This window comes from Giraffa tippelskirchi, chromosome 2 (genome assembly GCF_054371585.1).
Source record: "Giraffa tippelskirchi isolate mGirTip1 chromosome 2, T2T-mGirTip1v1.2.pri, whole genome shotgun sequence".
Lineage (NCBI taxonomy): Eukaryota > Metazoa > Chordata > Mammalia > Artiodactyla > Giraffidae > Giraffa > Giraffa tippelskirchi.
Window position 1 is genome coordinate 104998112 of NC_137276.1, and position 25552 is coordinate 105023663.

The 25552-nt window shown below is 43.1% G+C and overlaps 1 protein-coding gene across 1 annotated transcript in view; it reads right to left on the bottom strand.

Annotated features, from left to right (window-relative positions):
• DSCAM (DS cell adhesion molecule) overlaps positions 1–25552 on the bottom strand; it is a 568075-nt gene that overhangs the window by 35946 nt on the left and 506577 nt on the right. Inside the window, exons 26-29 of the mRNA XM_081574158.1 lie at positions 23957–24247; positions 20399–20575; positions 6848–6878; positions 58–173 (exon numbers count right to left, since the gene is read on the bottom strand). Coding sequence (XP_081430284.1) covers positions 58–173; positions 6848–6878; positions 20399–20575; positions 23957–24247 — 615 coding nt within the window. The remainder of the gene's footprint in view (positions 1–57; positions 174–6847; positions 6879–20398; positions 20576–23956; positions 24248–25552) is intronic.

A 25552-nucleotide genomic window follows, 5' to 3' on the forward strand; every position in this document is an offset into this window, starting at 1 on the left:
AGAGAGGGCATAGCTGTAGCAGCCACATTGTGTAAAGCAGCAAACAGGACACCTTACCGATGGTCTCCATTGTGTCTCTCTCTTCAATCAAGAGCTGAGCCCTGGGTATGTCAATGTGCATCCTCAGGGTTTGCTGTTGCTTGCTCAAGGTGTCTGAAGTCCGGGTATTCTTACTGGGAATAAAATAAGGGGGATACATTAATGAATTTGTTCAGTGTTACATTAGGCACACCAACTAGACTTATTATTTAATTATGTGAATGCTGGTGGGGAGGGGAGGGAAAGGAGAACATGATAGCTTTTTCTCCTTCATGCAAATCATATTTATTAATATTAAGTTTCAGCAGTCAGTTGTGAGGTTCAGAAAATATTAACTATCAATAGAGATTGGTTCTACAACTATCAGTAGAAACTTACTTTGGAATTTCCCATTTCTTGTGTAAAAGCCAAACAAAATATACATAAACATTCTTAAATCAACAACATTTTCATTGGTTAGACATGAGATATTCTAAAGATGGTAAGGGAGAAAACATTCCCTGGATGAAGTTTTACTAGTAAATTTGCTTTCTACCTGGAGTCATTTTTGTTGTTGTTGTTGTTCTAGTAACAAATCATAAACCTTGTTAGCTTTCCTGACAATAGTTTAGTTTTCTGAATCCAATTACATTTTAGAAGAGAAAAAAAAAAGCAATCACTATAAGAATTTATCTCAAAATTTGTGTACCAGAAAATTGCTCTTAGAGTGAGCTGTCTTCTAAAAGTAAATGAAAATAGGTAGTAAAGCTGCATGGTATAATCAAATTCAGTTACAGCTCATAGTAAAAAAAAATAATCTGCATGTTGGACAAAAATATAAGAAAGTCGATAAAAGCTTTAATTAGCAATCCATATTAGAAACATGGTTGTTCAATCTTTATAGAATTATAAGAATCAAGTAGATTTAAAAATATATTCTGAAATACCCTCCAGAAAGCAGCAACCATTCAGATAATTAAATCAATGTGATAATCTATGGCACCCCTAAATCTAGCTCATTTACTGCCAAATGCTGTTTTGAGAGAGATTTGTGGTGCTTGGCACACTCTTGATGGTTTACCCGCTGTTAATTACATGTAATAGGGGACAATAAAGGTGCATCTGTACTGAAATCTCAAACGCTTTTAGCTTCAACCAAGCATTCACCAGGAGTCCCAGATTCTTCCTCGACCATGAGGACTCATCCACTCTTGAACCATGTGGTTGATGAATGTTAATAATCCGAAGGTCATGTTCACTCAAGAAGCCCTTTACATGTTTGCATTCAGAGGTCCATGTTAATATTCTGAATGTTTTACAATGGCTCTTTCTTCCTTTGGGTGTAAACAAAACAGCCTATGAAAACGGCCGCTTTGAAAGACGCAGCAGCCCTCCTAGGACTTGATCTTGAACCAGATTTTTTTCTCTTCAGATAAGTAACTGGGTTATGTAGCTAGACCATGCTAATTACGCAGAGCCCAAATTCAAACGTTTTGGCCTGAATTTTTTGCATGGTCTATAAACGGTTTTAAATTGTTTACTTAACCAAGTTCTCACTTTATTTGTGTGTGTATTTAAAGCAAAGATTCAGATCCTTGTATAAAATGAAGAGTATCGGTGACTCGGGGGGCTGTTGGTTACGTCAGATAAGCTCTATTTCCACAAAAACATATGGGGAACTCCTCCTCTGTGAATATCTGAGATCTGTTTCAAAACTTCACGAGGGACTGGAGCTTGTCCTTGCACCAAAAATAGAAGTGTGAGCTAGTTCCTTCTGCTCCTCATGAATAGTGTTGAGGCAGTCAGCGGCTACTCAATGAACAGCTAGGAATCCGCACAGCTATCCTTAACAATGAGGGGTCTGCTTGACACAGGAAGCCAGTGACATCACTGCTGTGCTCCACTGCAATTGGAACAAAGACTTAGAATATGACTGACCTTTGTGAACACGGACAATCAAAGCTGGAGGTGAATGCCCCTTCACCTCAGGACTAAGCTGCCAAGCCCTGTGGCAGGAAGGTGGGAAAATGACCCCATAAAACTTAAGATTCAAAGTCTAATTGTCCCTCCTCCCTTTGCACTTGCTGTTTCCTTTGCTGGGACACACTCCGCTGGCCCAAAGCCATGTAGCGCCCCGCTCTGTCCATCTTTTCAGAGGAGCCAGCTGGCCCTGCTGTGGGAACTCCCCATTCTCCACTTTATTTTGTCTCTTCAGCACTTACAACTTCCTAGCAGGTGTTTGAATGCGTTATTTATAAGCGTCTCTGCCAATGGACTATAAGCTTCCTAAAGGGTATTTTCATCTCTTCTGTCCCCTGTATAGCCCTGAAACTTGGGACAGTATGTGACTGAAGTAGATGCTCAATTAATATTTGTTGAAGGTTGTTGAATGAATACTGCTTTGACACAATGGGAGCTGAGTTACACCTCCAGAAGCCTGCGCTTTAGAGTCAATAACATCCTCCTCAATCTAAAAAGGTTAGATCTCAAGCAAGTTGTTTCTTTATCTTAATCTGTGCTGCCATATTCTATGATCTATTGTTACATGAAGGTTGATTTCCCTAAGCCATAACAATTGGTTATTAGAATAGCAGCAAACCTTTTTTAAAAAAAAGTTAATTAAAGAAACATCATTTGTAATCTGAAAAAAATTCTGAATGTTTTTATGGTGGAAGCAAAATTGCTTCTTTTATATGACATGGGATCATGCTAAATATATTAGCTAGTTATTATTGAAATATAATCATCTGCCATCCATTTGCCACCTGGCTGTCTGATTAAAGTGACAGAGGGCTGACATTGGTTCCCGGTAGATGGTATTTCTGGGCTCAGCCAATAACTTATGTGCAATTGCTACAACTTCATAAAGTCAATATTTCCTTAAGCTCTGGGGAAAAAAAATAAAAAAACAACTAATGACAATGTTTGCATAGTATCTCCGTTCCTCCAAAAAATTTGATATGGAGCATTCTGTAAGTATAAAGTAACTGTAAAGATATCAGGATATATCTCACTATAATAGCTAGGTGAGCATTTTCACTGTTGCTGAAGCTCCAATACTTTGGCAACCTGATGCGAAGAGCCAACTCATTGGAAAAGACTCTGATGGTGGGAAAGATTGAGGGCAGGAGGAGAAGGGGGCTGCAGAGGATGAGATCCTCTGTTATATAGCATCACCAACTCAACGGACATGAGTCTGAGCACACTTCAGGAGATAGTGAATGACAGGGGAGTCTAGCGTGCTGCAGTTTATGGGGTTGCAAAGAGTCAGACATGACTTAGTGACTGAACAACAGCAAATAAACATATAAGCATGAAAAAACTAAACTAACTTGAACTCTCAATCTGAACCTTTCACTGCTCACAACTAGCTTTCTTATTAATACTGGTCCCTGGACACTAACTACGTGCTACTTAGTGCCTTAGGGCAACCCAGTCTCACCTTTGAGAAGGCTGGTATGTTGGAAAAACATTTTTCTTGCCTAATCCTAGAAAAGGAAAACACTTTCTATCTGTGCAAGGTGGGTGACGTCTCCCTTCTCTCTCCTCTACCAGGTGACTTGCTTGGGTGACATGGATGAAGGTCCAGAGGCATAAGAACCAGCAATGGCAGGTGGCAGCATGTAGGGTCCAGGTGGTCTGTGTTTGTCCTGCAGTTGCACCTGCCTGTCTGGCTCTGGGACAGCTGACATCACTGAAATATGTAGATCCTTCCTTAAGGAGTGTGAATGGACGGTAAATGTTGCATTCACCTAGATCACAGGATGATACAGCTAGGAACTATTTCCAACAGTTGTTTTTAGATGAGAGAAGCAGGGCACAGAGAGAGAAAAGGATGTCCTCCAGATCCCAAAACCAGCCGGTGGCAGCATCTAGAACTTAAGTCGGTGATTCTATGTCCCAGGATGCTCAGTCTTCACCTTCTGAGAGAAAGAAGTGGTGAAGATAGGGGACAGCGATTCTGCAGGCTTCTCTGTGCCAATGGATCTGACCTTCCTAGACTTCCAGGGCCACATTTGGAACATGGTTGGCCCTAACCTGACCAGGCAGGGGACAAGGTCTTTTGTTGCTTGACCTGTTAACCTGCCAACCTTAGGTTAAATTGACCCTTCAAGAATAAAAGCATTGCTTTTTTTGATTTATCAACCAATTTATTATTTCCATTTAATTGATAAACATGTGTTTCAATAGCTATTGTCTGAGAAAAATCAGATAGGCTGTGATACATCTACATAAAATATAAATAAGTTCTGGGTACAGGCACTTGGCCTAGAATGATTGATTGTTTTTTTGTTTCTTTTTCCCCCCGAGATGAGCCACGATGAAAGATATATATTCTGGTCTTCTGGTTCAATCATTTATTATTTAACATTTCTTTTTTTTTTTAATTGGGGGATAATTGCTTTACAATATTGTGTTGGTTTCTGCTGTGCAACAACACAAATCAATCATAATTATATATATATATCCCCTCCCTCATTGCTTTTACTTCTAAATTAATCCCATAAAAATCCACCTATGTGAGGAGCTTGGAAATTCACCTCCTTTTCAATCACTTTCATCCTTTGGGAGAAAACTACCTTAAATATCTTAAGTGGGAGTAATTACTAGTTTTAATGTTCTTAATTTCACGTTGGCAACTGTCACCTGAAAATATCATTACTGATTCCTGTTCTTATCAATAAGTGGTCTTTCTGCCATGGTAATTTGCCCCTATTAACAAAGAAGGAAGATGATGCTTTCTGGCATCTTACCTGGAATTCATGAGGGAGAAAACACAGCAGAGAAGCTAACACATCACACTAATGGAACAAATGTTGCACTTGTCAGGAAACGCAGAAACTCCCCCCATCCCAGGGACATGGGCTTTGGGCATGGTCGATGGTCTAGGAGATGATGAAGGAAGGGGCCAGAAGCTATCCGGGAGGACACATAGCTGCAAGCACCAGGCTAGGGCACAGATCAGTGTGGTGGACTGGGCTGGAGACAGGGACGGGCCCCTGGGCTGAGCAGATCACACCCACTCTAAAGGGGGCATCAAAGGCAGGTCCAGACAGCTTGTCATTGAGGCTGTGTCTTGTGAGGTCAGAGCACTTCCAAGAGAAGCCAGAAAGCCACAGTTCTGTGTGAAATGTCTTGATTTTTAAATGTCATCAACAATCTCATATTTGTAAGACTGCATTATAACTTACTTTATGAGATAATTATTATAAACCAAATGACTCTGGCTTGTTTTCCAGATGCTTTGTCAGATCCGTTCAACACAAGTGCACACGTGTCTTGCAGCCTCCCCTGTGACCACTAGCCAACAAGGACGGGTTTGCACAGAAGCCTGGGCACAAGAGGCTTCATACAGCTTTTCATAATCTTCTCTTGCAAGTCTGATCTAGTGTGATGGGATTAGACAGATGAAGGAGATATTTTACAGGCCATTTGAATCTCTGAGCTCTACTCTGAGCTCCAGATTGGTGCTACCAGCTTCACTGGAAGCTTAAAAAGCAGCCTCAGTTCAACATGATCCATGCAAGTCCTTTCATTCTGATCAACATCCCCTTCCTTTGCCCTACATTAAAAGGTCCATACACCAAATTTATCATCCTAATCTTTGTATATGGCACCAATGTTTATCTAACTGCTCACACCAAAGATTTCAGAGTCATCCTTGAGTCCTTCATTATCTGTTACTAACAATTCATATTGTTTTAAAACACAGCATGGGCAAACAAAGGTGTCTGTGAGAAACGTAATCCATGGGCCAATGGTATTCAACCTCTGTCTTAGGTCTTCAGAGATACTGCCATGGACACGTCTCTTTGTGAATGATAAAAAAGTACTACTTTGATATGCAAAGGTAAGGGAGGGAGTTAAAGCCAACTGTGGTGGGGTAGGGGCTGGGAAGAGACCTTATATGCCATTGTTTTTATCTTCTACATTAGGCATCCTAGAATGACAATATCAAAGTCACCATTGGGGCCCTGATGTATTTCTTTTCTTTTTTCATTTTGGTTGTACCTTGTAGGATCTTAGTTTCTTCATCAGGGATCAAACCCAGGCCCCAGACAGTACAAGTGCTGAGTCCTAACCACTGAACTGTCAGAGAATTCCCCTGACATTCTTCTCACCTGCTTCCTAGACACTGATTATCCTCCTGTTACTTTTGGTTTAAATGTTTACTATAGACAGTGCACATATTGGGGTGTCTTGTACAGTTGAGAACATGCCCTTATTCAGTTACCCCTAGTTGTTCATCTATTCAACAGCTAGGAGTGGAACAATTATAGTGCTGGTTTCTCCTAACTTGGTGATGAGACAGGTTGTGACCTCTGCGGCCAGACTAAACAGACATTTGCAGCAGAAGTTGGTGGGTGCTCTGGTGGAAGGGGTGCTGAAGAAGCCATGGGAGGTGAGGGCAAAGAGAGTTTTTATTGATCAGTCCATCAATTTGAACCCATTTCCTTTTGTGGATTCCGTCTCACCTGGCTAACTGTTAGGAACAAGGCTCGACCTCAAGGTGGCATATTTGGTGGAAGCAAAACCAAAGCTTCTTATTGATACTTATAATGTGTCTCCTTATTCTCAGGTTAGTGGGAAATATTCTGTTGGTTGAGTCTAGCCAATAAAACGACTACCTACAGTGTGCATAACAGTGCATTACTTGGTACCCATTCCAACTAGGCATTACATGGATATTTAGTTTCCTAGAATGAAAACTACATGTCAGATAGAAAATGGATTATCAAGACTGTCATTAAACAAAAAGAAATCATCAAAACAAGTTGGAAATTGCTCTTTTAAACATGATATTTAAGATACTAGGTCTTTTTCTTACCTCATGAGCATTTCAGCTAAACTCTTTGCATCTGGGGAAAGAAAGCTAATATTAGTACAAGATAAACAACTCACTAACATTCACTTAAGCATTTCTGACAAATATTCTACAGAATCAGATAACAATAGCCATTTTTAAATGTAACTGTATATTGAGATCACTACTAATAACTGAAACTTTTATGGATTCCTTATTTCTCCTAAGGCAAATGAGGCACATATAAATAGCCACAAAAATTCTCAGATAACTGATAAAGGTTTTATTATAACCTATTCATTTGTCCCTTTTCAAAAACCCAACTTTATTTTCAGAAGTCAGAAAATTAACACTTGAAAGTAATTCATTATATAGTACCAATTCCATTCTTTTTGTTATCAAAATGAAAAAGCTTATGATCTCTTAAAAAAGTCATTATCAGAGAGCTATGCATCTGTTTGGTTGATCAAAGAATTGTATACACTGCATATCACTATGTCTGGAAACCTAGATGTTTATTTCAAACTGAGAAATAAAACTTTTCTTTATTTCTTTCCTCTGAGGACACTGTTTACCAAGACCTGATTACCATTCCTGATAAAAGAAATCCTGCCTAAAAATGATGTAAACTTTTAAAAAACTTTTTGGATGGCATCGTTTTGAAATTCTAATTTCCCTTAAAATATAATTTGTTCCTTTAACACATTTTTGTCCTGGCAAAAAAATGAATGTTTCCTATCTTAGAACACAAGGGTCTTCTTCATATTTTTTCTTTCAATTTTCTTTAAAAAGCTTTGATGTTAAATGTTCAATGAATGGAACTTTCTGGGAATGGATTCAGCTGACTGTGAGAGTGAGTGAAGCAATGTATTTGTTGTAGCATTTTCATGTGTGGGGGCTGACCCTTGAATGCAGTCGCTTTCCTGTCAGGGAGCAGGATGCTGTAACTGGGAGGTGTGGACGGACAGTCGCAGGAATAGTCACACATAGGCAGTCATCCTGTGAACCAAAGCACTGCTCTTCAAGTCAACCATGCCAGGTCCCACCTCACAAGGAGGCCCCAGGCTTGTGCACAGACGGATTCAGTCTGGGAAGTGAAACAGCTCCCTTCACCCCATCCATATGGCAAAGCAAAGAAGGCAAAGCAGCATTGAATTTCCCATCTCGTGGCTTTACATTTATCTGCAAAGACAAGATAAGCTTCTTCTCTTCCTGAATGATTTAACACTTGCAAAGTAAATATACACATGCACATATATAAGGTGCCAGAAGCTTGGGATTAATTAGCTCTATGGAACAACCAAGCACTGGCTAGTTCAATGCTCTAAAAAGAGGCTGGAATTCCAAAGAGTAAAACGCTGCACGTCAGCTCACAATGTGAAGGGAACTCAGACTCAAACGTCTTCACGATGGATCTGCGTTCCTTGTTCTGACACCATCATCATTCTTTTTCTATTCCTGAAGCTAATCACCAGAGCTTCCTCTCCTGTGATTTTTTTTTCCTATCAGTGTGCCAAGGAAAGACAGCTTCCAACCAGTGGGGATAGAGGTCTCTCTGGTACTGACAAGCTCCAAAGCAAAATTTCTGTGTCTACAACTAATAGGCATCTTCGTCCACATGCTTTGGTACCCAAAGCCTCTTTGGTCTACCCTTCCCTATGCTCGTCAGCTTACAGTGGATCCTTTTCTCTGTCTATCTTGACTATTATTTCCTCCTTCTGACTCATCTGAAACTGTGAGCAACGTTATATTCATGGAAACTCACTTCTTCTGTGAGCCCCCCTTGAGGAAGCTGAGAGCTGGTGGAGTGTGAAGCTGGTGGAGTGTCTGGAGGCACAGTTGGCATCAGGGACCAGGCATGAATGTCTCCTGGGGGGTGGGATCAAGTGGATTAGGGTCACGTGCTAGGAACCCGGATGTGCCAGTTACTTAGGATTGCCAGCCCACGTCCCCTTTATACCCATCTGCCTGGGAATTTCTGAGCCCTCCTTCTGAAATCAGGAAACTGGGACCCAGATACATTCAATCATTTGCTGCAGCTGAGTAGGAAATCATAACTAGTGTCTGTCGATTCAAACTCTTTTAAAATCACTATCGTCAAAGTTTTTTATACTGGAGCAGGTAGCCATTCCCTTCTTCAGGGGATCTTTCTGACCCAGGGATTGAACCCAGGTCTCCTGCATGGCAGGTGGATTCTTTACCATCTGAGCCACCAGGGAAGCCCTTTATACAGAGAGAGGGACATATGTCGTATCCTTAGGGACACACAGAGGAGCACCTTCCTCATGACAGCTGACTGAGGGACACGGCTGGAGGGCACTGTCTCAGGCTGGGTCAGTTGGAGAGGAAGTAAGACTGTGATCACCTTAAAGAGAGCACAAACTAACAGGAAGAGTGCTCCAGGGCACAGAAGGAGCCAGGGTTGAAATTCTGAGCTCCTTCAGGAAGCAAGAAAACAGCAATTTGGGTGCAGGCTGAGATGTCTGGCTTCAAACATATCTAGTTCTTTAATGTATTAAAGTAAATTGTGGGAGGGGGGAGCTGATTTGGAAGCCAGTTGGGAGAGATGTCAAGGATATGATGGGTTCTGGGTCTTCTGTTCATAAAGGGGGCAGGGAGAAGAAAAGGAAGAACTCGGGACACTCTCCTCTTTAGGAGCGAGAACAGGATGTTGGACAAATTAAGAGAATATTTTAAAAATCATGGAGTTGTGATATCTTAAGAGCATCACAGAGTTTTCAAATCCTCCTCTAATAAATGTCTGGATCCCTTCCACAGTGCCCTGGACAGATGCTACAACGAGCTGGGACCAACAGCCGCCCCAGGGAAGACAACGCCCTTGCTGACCGGACGGTGCCTACATCTCCTCCATCACTGACCTGGCTTCCATGTCTGTTGAGGGCTCCCCACTCAACACATCAGTCTCCCTAGGGCTTTGGCTTTTCTCTCTCTCCCCAGTTCAATTCTCATTTCCTCATCAGCATCTCCCTCTTTGGTCTGCCCAGCTCCAGACTCTCAGCCTTCTAAGCAGCTTGCCCACAGCAGAAAGGGTAGTGGCTCTGAGTCACACCCCTCACTAGGTCACATCTGTGCTCTGAAATTCTCAAAGGAGACTCCCTGCCAATAGGACTCCTCAGCTCAGGGTACCAGCCTCCCGTGCTAGACCTAGTTGTCTTTCTAGCTCGGTTCCCTCTTACTTTGAACCGCCAACCCTCTCTGAGTTTTCTGTTCTTGCATTCTCTGCTGAGAGCCCGCATGATTTTGTTCCTCCAAGCCCTTGCCCCCACCCTCCCCCTGAGACATGACTTGCTCTGTACACCCTCCCGACCCAGCAGGTGACACTGGTGTTCTGGTTCCCTGGGCTTCTGAGGACCTTTGCACCTGTCTAGCATCTCCACATCTGCTCAGCTCAGTCTTGGCACTTTGCATCATGACTTCCTGGTTTCATGCTGTCTCTCTAATGGCCCTTTGTCTTTATTTCCAGTCTCTGGTACAGTAAAGCCACACAGAGTCTTTTCCCGAGGATACAATTCATTATGAAAAACACCTTCCTGTTCTTGTTGAAATCCCTTGATGTAATTTTTCCTTGGCTATAAGAAAGGCACATTCTGGAACCACTGAAAAGCCATTTGAATATTTCCAGGTAGCTGGCATGTCCAAGGTAGCTTGGCTTCAGTGTTCTCTTTTCTGGGCTGAATTCTCTATTTTTCTCAATCACTACTCAGACGGCAGAATTTCTAGGCAATCTCCACTTGGGACTCTCTTCTATGGAAGACATCTGATTTCTTGTTGTCCTTTATTAAATGAGGGTGAGCCCAGAACCTGGTAATTTTTCTGATAGTTTCTTACCTACTGTTGGGAACACAATGCTCATTATATGTTTCGTAAATGAATTTTCACAACTTACATTGGAGACTTTCCAATTATCCCTATTAAACTTTATCTCCTTGGTTCTAGTCTTTCATCCTCTACTACATTAGCTCCTACCTGGATTTATGCCATCTCAGAAATCAGCTTAGCTCGCCTGTATTTCAGCCCAGTTCTGTAACCTGGCCCTCTCTTCTCTATCAACCCTGCCAAAGTGCAAATAGGATTTGTCCAGGCTGTGGCTGATCCCTATCATGTCCTTCGATGCATACAAATTATCCTGTAACATAAACTAATTTACTTCAATCTACAATTTCTAGAACTTACTGTTTTTCGAAAATGGGTATGGAGTATACTTCCTAACACCTCTAATCTGATTGTTCAAAGATGATGTACAAAGGTCCTTGGGATTATGTCTGAAAACATTTTGTTTAGAATTTTTACAAAATCTGGGGGGGGGGCGGTTTGCAATACTTTGGCCACCTGATGCAAAGAGCCAACTCATTGGAAAAGACCCTGACAATGGGAAAGATTGAGGGCAGGAGGAGAAAACAGTGACAGAGGATGAAATGGTTGGATGGCATCACCGACTCAACGGACATGAATTTGAGCAAATTCTGGGAGAGAGTGGAGGACAGGAAGCCTGCTGTGCTGTAGTCCATGGGGTTGCAAAGAGACAGACAGGACTGAGTGACTGAACGACAACAATAGTGGGGAACCACACGACACCCTTGCTAATCTTTCCAGTGAGAGAAAATGTACCTCTTGGGGATTATCACTGCATCGACTGGTGCCCACAGTTTGGTTCTCATCATCTAGGGTCCTGTGTAATAATTTGTTGTAAGCTTGGCTTGCCTGATCTACTAGCAAGGAGTTAGGAAGATGACTTTGGACAGCATCCTCTCTAATCCTCCCCAAAGCACTAGCACATAGTAGGTTTTAAAGAGTAAATCAATTTGAATAATCAGGGGCTTTGATTATTTTCTCAAACAACCTGAGTTATCCTTTTTCCTTTTCGTTCCGTCCATCCCTCCCTCCCTTCCTTTCTCAAAATCCCCCTCATCCTTCCCTCTTTTTCTATAATTCTTGCTTCACATTTTCTGGTCTGAATAGCACCTCTCTTGGTTCACATCAAAGTAAAACAGATGCCGAGTCTGTCTTCTTCTATCTGCCATCTGTTAAGATAAGAACATCATCTCAAGTCTTCTTTTTCTTCTTTCCCAACACAGCTCCACACTCTTTTGTGTTGTCTGCCACTTTTTTCCCCCCACAAATTTCGGCTCAGTTGAGATTTAGACTTTGTGACACCTTTCTAAAGCCCTGGCTGTTTCTCTATATCCATCACTGGCTCTGTGCTCTTCCCTTTATCTTTCAGTCTGGGAGATGATGGAGACAGATTACCAGGCTTTCCTAGTGATACTCAGTAATGGAAAAAAGCAGTTTCAAAAAACAACATGTGGTAACACTCTGAATGTGTGAAGAGGACTGGAAGATGATAGCTAAAAGGAGAATTTGGGGATCTTAAGGCAACTGACCCCCTGCTTTTAGGAGAGCATTTTCATTTGAGGGGCTGGGAGAACAGTGAGACAGGATTCAGAGGAGCTTGTGAGACATGATATAGTTGACTGTCAAAGAGTCTTTCAAGAATTCAGAGGGGAAAAGAAGTGGAGAGAAGAGCAATAGGTTAAGGATAAGCAAGCAAAAAGGAATCCTTTTTTTTAAATATAGGGGGGCCTGGGTGGTAATGAATATAGAGGTAAGATATGAACAAACCAAATATCTTTCATGGGGAAAAATAAAATGATAAAATCATTATTGATTCTGTGTTAATAGATTGATTCTGTGTTTAATTCCCGTGTTTCTTTGACACATCTTTTTAAGCTAGCTTAATATGGATGCGACGGACTATTTCTTTTCTGAACGTTCGAAAACTGAAGAAGTGTCATGGAGAGAGGACTGGGTAGACAACAGTGATTTCAGCTCTCCTGCTAGTCCTTACCTAACTGATGTGCGGTTTTCAAGTTCCCTTCAGTTTTCATGTCAGCAAAATAGAGCACAACAGTGTCAAGACATCAAGTTTATTCACTCCTAGTTGCACAGCTATTAAGAGACTAAAGCAAGACAACATAAAGACTTGTGGAAAAAGGAAGAAGAAAGCATGGAAAATGCTAGTACTCTGTCGATTAATTGTGGTTCAGTCAGTTTTTGGGAAGAGGCATCTCAGTTGAGTAAAAGCATCACAGGGTGGTCTCCCTGGTTCCCTGTTCTTTGTGAACCATCCCTCCCGAGGAGTCTGCACTTGGGATAGGCCTTCTTATCAACGAGGCAGCACAGGCCTCCAGCACTGCAGCTGTGCCAGTCCTGAGCACATGTTCTAATGTTTATTTTATTTTTTAAAGATCTTTTTTGATGTGGACCATTTTTAAAGACTTTATTGAATTTGTTATTAATAAAAGATTGCTTCTTTTTTTATGTTTTGGTTTCTTGGCCACAAGACATGTGGGGTCTTAGTTCCCTGACCAGGGATGGAACCCGCCTCTCCTGCACTGAAAGTCAAAGTCTTTAAGCACAGGACTGCCAGGGAAGTCCCTTATGTTCTTTAAAAAAGAGGACTCTCTAATAATGAGTGATGTTGAGCATCTTTTCATGTGTTTGTTAGCCATCTGTATGTCTTCTTTGGAGAAATGTCTGTTTAGTTCTTTGGCCCATTTTTTGATTGGGTCGTTTATTTTTCGGGAATTCAGCTGCAGAAGTTGCTTGTATATTTTTGAGATTAATTGTTTGTCTGTTGCTTCATTTGCTATTATTTTCTCCCATTCTGAAGGCTGTCTTTTCACCTTGTTTATAGTTTCCTTTGTTGTGCAAAAGCTTTTAATTTTAATTAGGTCCCATTTGTTTATTTTTGCTTTTATTTCCAATATTCTGGGAGGTGGGTCATGGAGGATCCTGCTGTGATTTATGTCGGAGAGTGTTTTGCCTATGTTTTCCTCTAGGAGTTTTATTGTTTCTGGTCTTACGTTTAGATCTTTAATCCATTTTGAGTTTATTTTTGTGTACGGTGTTAGGAAGTGTTCTAGTTTCATTCTTTTACAAGTGGTTGACCAGTTTTCCCAGCACCACTTGTTAAAGAGATTGTCTTTTCTCCATTGTCTGGGAATAGAACTGCCATATGACCCAGCAATCCCACTGCTGGGCATATACACCGAGGAGACCAGAATTGAAAGAGACACGTGTACCCCAATGTTCATCGCAGCACTGTTTACAATAGCCAGGACATGGAAGCAACCTAGATGTCCATCAGCAGACGAATGGATAAGGAAGCTGTGGTACATATACACAATGGAATATTACTCAGCCATTAAAAAAAATACATTTGAATCGGTTCTACTGAGATGGATGAAACTGGAGCCCATTATACAGAGTGAAGTAAGCCAGAAAGAAAAACAACAATACAGTATACTAATGCATATATATGGAATTTGAAAGATGGTAACGATAACCCTATATGCGAGACAGAATAAGAGACACAGACGCATGGAACAATTTTATGGACTCTGAGGGAGAAGGTGAGGGTGGGACGTTCTGGGAGAATGGCATTGAGACATGTGTATTGTCATATGTGAAACAGAGCACCATTCCATGTTCGATGCATGTGACAAGGGCTCAGGGCCGGGGCAATGGGATGATCCAGAAGGATGGGATGGGGAGGGAGGTGGGTGGGGGGTCCGGGAAGGGGAACAAATGTAAACCCATGGCTGATTCATGTCAATGTATGGCAAAAACTATTACAATATTGTAAAGTAATTAGCCCCCAACTAAAATAAATAAATTTATTAAAAAAAAAAAAAAAGAAAGAATAAGGAGTAAGAAACACAACTAATTATAATATGGAAAATACAATAAAGCATTAAAGTTTCAAAAAAAAAAAAAAAAAAGAGGACTCTCATTCACAGGCACATCATCACACTTTCATCCCCAAAGTTCTAGTTAAGCGAATGGAATTTGCTTCGCCTCATACCTCTCCCGGGCAGTCCATGCACATGCCTCCCAAACACAAAACCAACTTGAGAGCAGCAGATTTCCCCCTGCTCTGCATGCGCGCTCCACTGCTTCAGTCATGTCCAAATCTGTGCAACCCTATGCACGGTAGTCCACCAGGCTCCTCTGTCCATGGGATTCTCCAGGCAAGAATACTGGAGTGGGTTGCCCTGCTCTCCTCCAGGGGATCTTCGCAACCCAGGGATTGAACCACATCTCTTATATCTCCTACTTTGGCAGGCATGTTCTTTTCCTAGTGGGTGCCACCTGGGAAGCCCCTTCTCCTGCTTTACCATCTCTCAAAAGCTCTTACTTGCAAGCTCCCTCACAACAACCCCTGCTTTTCTGTGGAATTGAAAGGGATCTCATAAAGCAGTTATTTTCCTAAGGGCTCTAAAACCTGCATTTACATTTTTATAGGCTCACAAAAAGGACCCCCATCATTTAGTCAAATGAAAGCTGATTCCAAAGCCATGACAAAATACATAACCCAGAAAGAAGACCATATATTCTTGCCATCTTAGAAAACTGCAAATACGGACATGGACAAAATAGAACCCACAGGCAGGGCAAAGCCCTGGGTTGAGACCACCTGGCTCCCTCCTGCTCCTGCCTGCACCCCACCCACCCCTGTGCCCCCATCCCTCACTCTGTGGCTGCCATTGGCCTGGCTCTGTTACCTTCCCTCTGTTCCTGTGCTTTCCCACTATAAGATATAGAAACCCTTATTAAAAATTTAGTTCTGCCATAACACACTTGAAGTTTTGAAAGGATAATTTTTAAGAAATGAAGATCAAAAGGATAAAAAGAAAGAAAACAGAAAGGAATGAAGAAGGAAGAAAATGCAAAGCTGAGAACTACAGTTTCAGACTTCTGATCCCATCTCAGCCCCAATTGGGACATTTGTTAGTTTGGCAGTGATGTCTCTGGGGGGCCCACCCATCACTTCTTCACTAAGGTACACCAGGGACATTTGCATGCATATGACTCAATGCATGATGGCCACCTTTATACAAGTCTACCTTGAGTCCAAGTGTCTTTGAGCTCCCAGATGCACACCTTTCTTCCTTTAGATTATTAGAGTTCAAGCTAAGTGTTGGTCTTACAGATGAGGAGAGATTTAGCAGCAGATAAATGGAATATTAGAACAGTCATGGCCCACCCCTTCAGCCATGCCTGTGGATGACCAAAGGCCACATTCTCTTTAGGAATGGTCTTTCGGAACTAATCGGCCTTAAACTATTAATCCATTTGGAACCATGTTTCAAATAATAAATATGCTTCTGTTCAAGGGAAGAAAGTCAGATTTTACGTCATCCACTGACTTTTATCTTTAGCTTATTTGAAACGTTGGGAGCAGCTTTTCGGCTTGGCACTGCCAGTTGACCTATACTGGTTGGGTACTTTGCACCCTCTTGGGTAAACTCATACTAAGAGGGGAAGCTTTTAGTGATCCCGGCCTTGATTACTTGACATGGGAATCAAATTTTTATAATTTGGCACTGCTGGGATCATGGGCCCAGCCAGTGATTTATTCTATAACCTTGCACTTCAAAGGAGCTAGCAATAGGAAAAAAATCAGGGCATCATTTAAAGCAAAATGTGGCTTCTGAACTTGTGGATAAGGTTACAGATTTTTTAAAAAATGTACCACTTGAAGACAATTTAGACTTTAGGAGGTCGCTAGGCTCTAAAATTAGTAATGTACTCAGGAAGGAAGAATATAGGTTGGCTAAACTGCTTGAGTCCCATTTTTTTTCTTTCTTTTTTTAAAAAAAAATTTACATAAAACACGTTATAGTGCATTACCTAACTAGGTTGCTTGTCAAGCCAGTGAAACAAACCTACTCATAAACACTGAGTAGCATATAGCAATCAACAACGTCGATGGCATGGAGTTGATCTTACAGTGTTCATTAGGAACCCCTGCAGTATTTTCCTATAATCCAAATTTTCCTATTTCCAGTTTTGATCCTGAAGAGTAGTTGCTCAGGAAATACTGACCTATTATTAGAAATGTCCTTATTTTACACAATAAAATATTGTATGAAGCCATTCAATCTGTAAATATATTTGAACTCATTCTAACCCAGGGACATGATCTGTGTCTTACGTGGGTCAGGTAGTAACTGAGTGATTCTACTAATGGACTCTGCTTAATAGACGGGCACCTACTACCTTAAACTCTGTGACTCTAGTTTCCTTCCATGAGCGAATGGGAAACATGTTGTATTATTAATTAACATACTAGTTCAAGGGCCTTTCAAACCTAAAAGACAAAGATCTTTTGGGGGCAAGGTCTGGCCTTTTAGGCTTCCCATGTGACTCAGTTGGTAAAGAATCTGCCTGCAATGCAGGAGACTTGGGTTTGATCCCTGGGTGGGGAAGATAACCTGGAGTAGGGCATGGCAACCCACTCCAGTATTCTTGGCTGGAGAATCCCATGGACCGAGGAGCCTGGAGGGCTATAATCCATGGGGTCACAAAGAGTTGGACATGACTGAGCAACTAACACTTTCACTTTCTTTTCTGGCCTTTCACTGATTCCCCCAATAGCCCTAGTCGCTCACTCTGCCCTTTCATTGCGCATTTTTCAATGTTAGAAAGACGAGCATGTCCCATGTAAGCCTTTGCTGACTGCCACTAGGGTACCAGCTTCCATCTTCCTGGGACAGAATCTTAGTAACCTTTCTTTTCTCTCCAGGACCTAGACAAACTTTTGAGATCAAATAGAGATGGTTAATAAGAAAATTTTACAGTTAGTTTTAAAAAACATTGCACCTGGCCCATGGAAGATAATCAGAGAGAGTGTGCTGAATTGAATATTTCAGTGTATCCAAAGTAAAACCTGCCGTTTGGAAGGCTATGGAATGAGGTATCTGATCATTTTGCCTTCTTCCTGCCCTCTCATCAAACTCTTGACTTGGAAGCTTTTATTAGGCAAGTAAAATGCAAGACTGCAGATACCTTTGTGCCCTGCCAGCTACTTCTCTGGGATTCTTTGCTTCTCAGCATCTCCCATGAATACATCTTCTTTGCCACAGCACTTATTTTCTCCCCCTGCTGAAACTTTTGTGTTAGCTCTCTCTCTGCCCTGGCACAAAGAAAACAAAATCGTTTCTGGGGAATGAAAGGCTGGACTTGAGGATGTGATGAGTTGCTCTCTTAACTGAGACCAGTGACAAAATAGCGGTGTGGGACAGCAGAGGTGCCGACAATAAAAATGCCAGCCCGGGTTAATTTCTAGACAGAGTCCTTGCAAGGCAATAACTAAATTACAAGGCACTGTGAAGAACAAAAAGAAAGGATGTCCCACCTGCCACCGGTCTGACTCAAATGCACCAGGAAGAATATACAACAGCTTTAGCATCTTTTTCTTGCTCTTGGCAGGGAAGAGCGAGGTTGGGGTGTTCAAGTCGTTAAGTAGAAGAGGAAATCAGACAATAGCTGGAGAGGTGAAAGGAAGCAACAGGGGCCAGAGTGAAAAGAAAAGGTGAATTTAGCAGAAGGTGGGAGATGCTGGGAGGGATTTAGTGTTTAACCCATTTGTAGGTAAACCCTTGTGCTCAAACAGGAATGATGGATGAGAAAGTGTTATCGGTGGTTTTTAAAAATGTTATATGGACAATTTCTAGTCTTCTAAATGCAGCCAGTTCAATCTGTCTAAGTGCAACAAGAACAGACACCCTGGGTACCTCAATAACAATGTCCCTAAGGCCAGGCTATGGGTTTCTGCTTTTGGTAAAAAAAAAAGGGGGGGGGGGATTTAAAAAAGTCCTTTTGGAGGCTTTCCTGGTGGTCAGTGTAAAGAATCCGCCTGCTGATACAGGATATACAAGTTTGACCCTTGGGCTGGGAAGATCCCACATGTTGTGGAGCAGCTAAGCCCATGCGCCACGGCTACTGAGCCTGTGCTCTAGAGCCTCGGAGCTGCAACTATTGAGCCCATGTGCCTAGAGCCTGTGTTCCACACCAAGAGAAGCCACTGCAATGAGAAACCCTTGCACCACAACTAGAGAGTAGCCTCCACTCACCACAACTAGAAAAAAGCCTGTGCAACAATGAACACCCAGCATAGCCAAAAATAAATAACTAAAAATTTATTTTAAAAAAAGTCCTTTTCATACTTTAACGATGAACACTTGTGAACGGAATCCAATACAGCACACCTGATACTGAATTTCTCAATAGATTAGGCAATACTATGTTTTTGTGATGCTGTTCTCATAAATGGCACCCCCTATCCTCCCCAGTTGCAATTAATTGCTTCCTGTTTTGGGCTTACGAAGGATTTATTTGCAGCCCCGTTTCAGCGCTCGTGACATTTGGGCTCTTTCGCTGGCAGATGCCTGTGTGTCTGCCTCCTACTTTGAACCTAAGGTTCAGAAGGCTCTTTCTCACATTTTGTACATCGAGCACCTAGCACAGCCCTCAGGGTACAAGATTTACTCAAATGAATGTGCAAAATTACAAGATAAGTGGAGAGTGTCATTTCGAAAGGATATTTCAGTGAGATCGACAGTTCATCTCAATTACTGGGCTGCAGAAGTTTTAAACAAAAGGACTATTAAAGCATGCAGATGGAGTGCCGTGTATAATACTTCAGCTATTTTAATTCATTGGCCAAGTAGAAGCACATTGATGGTAAGGCATGTGAGAGCTATATCAAGAGGATGCCCTGGCTACCAGAAGACAGGTGGGAATATCCCCCTGTTGCACTGATCTAACTGGTCTATGGTTAATTACACAAGAGGTCAACATCCAGATCTACCAACAGGGCTTGGGGATATCCCAGAGACATCATAAGGACAGAGCTTCCAGGCTTGTCTTTCACATGCAAATTTGAAGAACACAGGGGATGCTGCATTCCCATCACTGCATTGACACTAAAGTGCAAACAGCTTGTATATTCATTCTACCCAAACTTGGACTGGCTCAATACCCTGACAGGTAAAGAGGACGGACTCGGAGAACTCTGTCCTGCCCAGGGCTTTGTATTTGAAAGAACCCATTGTCCTCACACTGCAGAGCCAGGGCCTGTAGGGCTGTTGCACAGGACTTGGAAATAGTCCTGTTGCACAGAATCTACAGAGCTGGACATTGTAATAATGGTGCTGCTGACAATGGCTCTCATCTGGTCCAAGTTATCATCATCTATTATTTTATTTTCTATTAGTTGAAGCGAAACTCTTACACCAGGATTCCGCTCCAATATCTAATTCAGGAAAGCGCGTGTTTTCTGCCTCACAATGCTTTCCCGGGACCATAAACCCTCAATTTCCTCTTCCCGGCAATAAAATAGTTCTCATTTCCAGAGTCCATCAGACAGGTCTTTTTAAAGGAGGCCATAATTGGTGGCATTGCTGCAGAGACTGAAAATTAAAGAGTGGTGTTGGCAAACCCACGGGGAAGTCATTCTCTTGGCCTGCCCTACTGACAAGGTAGGATTTAGGACACGTGGAAGAGGTTGGCTTTCACTCAATTTCTGAGTAGTAACTTTTGTATGACTTGCCCATGAGGCCCTGACATCCTGCTCAAGGAGCATCGCGGGTCACAGAGCCAGGCAGCCTGGGGATCCGGCCCAGAGAGGGAAAGGCATTCTGTGGGGTGAGATCCCCCCAGCTAGCTGTTGGTCCCGCTGCATGGGGGGACAGCCGAGCCTCCGCTCACCTCTCAGCCGCTTCAGCCTCTGCTCACGCCTCCTCCTCCGAACCACCAGCAGGAGCACAAACAGCATCAGGACTCCCACCAGGATACAGGAGATGGTCACCAGCATCTTGAGCCCCTCGTTGGTTGTCAGCCCTTCATCACTTTGGACAACTGACTTAATGAGTGGGGGGATTGTACCTGAAAACAGGGTCATGATGTTAGGTGGCTGTTAATGACGACAGCATGGCGGAGTTTTTAGGGATGATGGGTTATAAGAACCGCGCGAGTGATCGAGGGCGTCCACGGAGATGAAGATGAAAGGAACGCTTCATCTAGGTCCTTGTTAATTTCTTTACTCACTCACTTCCCTCCTATGCTTACTCTACAGAACATGGAACTAGAGTCTGCACAAAGGACAAAGCCCATTTCTTTGAAAGGGACTTCACTGGTAACGTGCTGGGTGCAGACACTTGAGAGCATAATATCCAGGCTGGGTGCTTTAAAAAGTCACATGCATTTACCTGGAGTTGAATGTCACCTAGAACACAATTGAGAGTGGCTGTTTGAAAAATTGCACATCAAAGAAGGAACAATGGGTTTGGCAAGTGGACAGAAGGCAGGCTTCGGGGAGACTGTACCAGATAGACCTGCTTAAAGGAGCTGAAAATCTCTTTTCTTTGGTTATTTCATTGCTTTTTATCATGGATGTAAGACCAAATCTACTTTTAAAAGTCTCGCTTCAGGGCATTACAGCAAAATCAACTTTTCAAAGAGGAGCTATCCAGGTCTCTAAAGCAAGCTATTTACTGACCCTTATAATGCTCTGAAATTCAGATTATTTAGAATTACAAGGAAACACTTAAGCAGTCTGAACTCTGAGCTGCTTTAAGCTGCCTTTTGCTGAGAGGCTGAACAAAATGGGTCCAGAGATTCAAACACAGGCATCCCCTTTTATGGAGCTTGCATTTTGGCATCCACCACTATGAAAAGATGCTCCAGTCTTCTGTATTTTCCATGTAAAACAAGGGCCAGGAAGTCAGTAATTTAGGAAAAATAATGCAAAAATAATATAATTTCCCTTTGAACAAAAAGTGTCTTTGTCCTGCATTTAGTGAGTAGAGCAGGGATACAGAACACCAGGCCCCTCTGCTGTCTGCTAAGGCCAAGAATACCATTCTTTCAACTTATAAACACTGGTTTTGGCTGGAGCCCCGGGTCTGCAAATGCTCAGAACTCAGGTAAGAGGCACAAAAGGGGATGCAGGTGAGGATGTGTCTGCACAACCAAGATGACACAGAACCAGTACAAACACCTGGCTGAGGGAATGGCAGAAGAAAGAGTCCAAAAAAATACAGAAGAATCTGAAATCTGACTAGTACAGACAGAAAGCTAATCATCAATGTTTGTTTTTCCCCAAATGAAAAAAATTCTTCAGGCACAAGTGACACAAGAGATATTAAAGCTATATATCCACAAGCTTGGTTCAAAGAAATATGTAACCTTTTTCAAGGAAAATAGACATATGCATTTTTCTTTTTAGTGTAATAAAATCATTTCAGATTTCAGAACATTTTACATGTAGGACGTTTTTCATGATTCTAATCTGAGATCTTGGATAAAGTGAGGACATTTCTTTTAGAAAATAACCATTTAAAGTCTGCAGAGCACTTTGTAAGTAAGAATGACAGTTTCGAATGCTGCATGTGAGAGGTTGCTAATTAAATGATTAGCTGTAAGCCTATCACCAACGCGCACCTTGAAGCCGTGGGCTCTGGACCACACAGATTACAGTGAGGCTGGGCGCCAGAGCGGGATGATCGAAAGGCAATTAGTGAACGTCCATCATCTAAAACAAAATATATACTTTCTGCTTAAATGTGTATCCTGCTAGCAAAGGACTTTGGGAAGCCTTTAGACACTAGGGAAAACGTTTGGTCAGCATCAAAGCCCTTTATTTTGTCAGATCAAAGAATGAAAGAGAGTTGGAGGAGAAATCAGGTCAGCCGTGCTGCTCTGAGGTGGCTGATGTTCTGTGATGGAACCTCTTGGAGTGAAGTCACTCCTGACTGAGGCCAGGAGATTAGAGAGACATGGCCCAGGAGGAGCAGAGCTTCTGAGGAGAAGCCTCTCATCTGGGAGCTGGATCAGGGTGGGGGCCTAGGCTGGTATCACCAGCTCCAGGACCCCCACATAGGCACCTTCTTGCCTTCACCCCACCCAGGCCTGCAATGCTGGGGGCGAGCCTGGGCACTGGCTGAGGAGGAATTTGTGCAGGAGATTCCAGGGTGGGTTTACAGTGTGCCAAGGTGGGAGGAACAAGCCCAGGGCCAGTCAAGACTGACCATGAGAAAATGGCTAAGGAAGGAGCTGAGTCCACATCACCTCCAGAGCATCCTTTGGTCGTGTCCCAGGCTCCTTGGGTTTATGGACTCTCTTTTCTTAGGACACGATAACCAGTACTCCAAGGAAGTTTCTGCCAGGGCTTTAATTAAAGCAAGATCCTGAATGCCCACAAGCAGAGGAAAAGACACCCCTTAGCCTTTCCAGTGAAGAATAGAATAGGGGGTGTTTGCTCAGGCACAGACTTTCTGGGTAAGTCACCCAGCACCGTGGTCCAGCCTGGGGGGTAGACGCTGGACAGGGGTTCTGAGGGAGCTGAGCCCACACCTCCAAATTATCTGACCAGTGGAGACTGTTTTTACAAATGAGCACAGCACTTAATTCAGCCACTGCCTTACACAGAGTGGACCACTGCTGCAAAGCTACAAAAATCAGCTCAACTTGCTGCTAGTTAGGACCCTCTAAAATTCCCTGACTGCAGAACCGTCAATGTCAGACCGCCTTTAGCTTCACTGCACTTGACATTTGTTCAACATCAATAAATGGCCCACAATACTAGTTGTAGGAAAAAAAGGATAAAAATGTCTTTCTCTCTTATTTTCGGTCAACTAATCATCATGAGACACCTTGCTTGGTTTTCAGAAACCCCTTGCAAATTGTATGTTTGTGTGTGTGTGAGCCTATGAATGTGTGCATGTATGTGTATGTGCCTGTGTGTATGTACATGTGTGTGCATGTCCACTACCATCCTATGACATTATTCTATTTCTATCTGTGCCTCTGTTTCTTCTCAGAGACTAACATAAGCACCTTCACTTATGGAAAACTGCTTTTGCACATGCAATTTAAGGGCTAAATGAGAGAAAAAAGAAAGCTGTTATGTGGTTTGGGATGGGGTGGGCGGAGGGGAGGGAGACAACAAAAGCAGTGTTAGCTCACAGTCATGACCAAGCACCAACCACGTGCAGAGAAGCCTTCAGCCCGAAGAGAAGTCACTCCTGCACCCTGACTGCCTGGTGAGGGTCCCCGGGCCTCGGTCCCTTCTTCCTGGAACTCAGCCATGGGCACATGGGTACCTGGTCTAGGGAGCCCTGCGGGGAGCAGACTGGACACCCCCCAAGCCTAAGGGGATCTGCGGGCACGGGTCACATTGCGCTGAGGATGGATGTCAAATGGGAGAGGGACAGCGAGCTTGTGTACATGTCCCGAGATGCAGGCGGGAGGCCAGGGCCAGCTTACTGCCATCGTAGTTGAGCGTGGCGAAGTTGGTCTGCTTCTCTGCACAGCCGGCGCTGTTGCACACCCTCATCTGTAGCTCGTACCACGTGGCCTCCTGCAGGTCGTACAGGATGTAGGACTTGGAGAGGGAGGTTCGCTGGGCCGTGGTCCAGACCGTGGTCCCGAAGGGTCTGTACTCGAGTGTGAAGGAGGTGATGGGGCAGCCGCCGTCATTCCAGCCAATGAGGTTGAGCCGCACGCGCGTGGTATTGATGCTAGCGAAGAGCTCCTGCTCCTTCGAGAACTGGGGCTCTGCGGAGAGGGCACAGGGGGCCAGGCCACGGGGCGTGTGAGTGAAGGTCACCAAGGTCATCCCACACTGCCCTGGGACTGCTTCCCCTCAGGCAAGGGGCTCAGTCCAAGTCTGGGTCACAGGCTACTTGCTCCCTGTCCACTCTTTACAAGGATCTTATGAACCAACGGAAGATAACCTAGGAGTGAAAGGGAACACTGGGCGGGTAGCAGTTATCTTTGTGAATCTTAGATTTCCCTGAAGAGCAATTCTGTTCTCAGGTATGTGTTTCCTTGAGTGTTTTTTTTTTTTTTTTTTTAAGTTTGTTTGACTTGGTGGACAAAACTTAGAATGTAAGCCCAGGACACAGCCTCTCAGGCAACTTTGGGGATTCCTCCTCCTTGAGTAGCTTTGAAGGAACCACTGTGATGTGCTGGACTTGACCCAAGAGAAGGCAGACTTGGACGTGGGAAGTACCCACAGCACCCTTTCTGTCCAAGTGCCTCATACTGGAGCCCAGGGATCCGATGGGTATGTTTCTGCAGAAGTCAGCAATTCTTCATCTGAGCCCTGTTGTGTGTTATCCAAAACTCAGCACCGCATCCAAATGCCACCCTCGCCTGCTGATGTCTGGCACGCCTGTCATGTGACCCATGCCACTGGATGAGAGTCAGCAGGAGGAAACCTGCAAAGACCCTCTCCTCACCTCCTCACCTACACTCATGTGCAGTGCCATCCCTCCCTCCCACTGCTGTTTTCGAGCTGCACATTTCACCTCTGAACATCACTGCCCTGGGGTTTGTCTCCCTGAAGGTCCACCTTTTAGAGGAAAAACCAACACACACTGAAGGTTAACAGTCAACCCCAGTGACTTCTCACCTGGAAAGCAGAGTCTATGAGGCAATGTGACAGTTATAAATAGAAGGGAGGAGGTGACAAGGGAGGAGGTCACCCTAGGAGAAGGTGAGAGGGCAAAGGTCACAATTCATGGCTACTCAGCCTGGGAACTGAGTACCACTGTTGGCACCAATGCCCTTGATTTTCAAATGACACTTCTTTTTTTAAAAAATGCTTATTTTTATTGAAGTATAGTTACTGTACAATGTTGTGTTGGTTTCAAGTATAGAGCCAAGTGATTCAGTTATACATATATATATATTATATTATATATACATATAATATTATATTCTTTCAGATTCTTTTCCCTTTTAGGTCATTACAAAATAGTGAGTATTCCCATGTGCTATACAGTAGGTTTTTGCTGATTATCTATTTTACACACAGTAGTGTGCATCTGTTAATTCCAAACTCCCAATTTAGTCCTC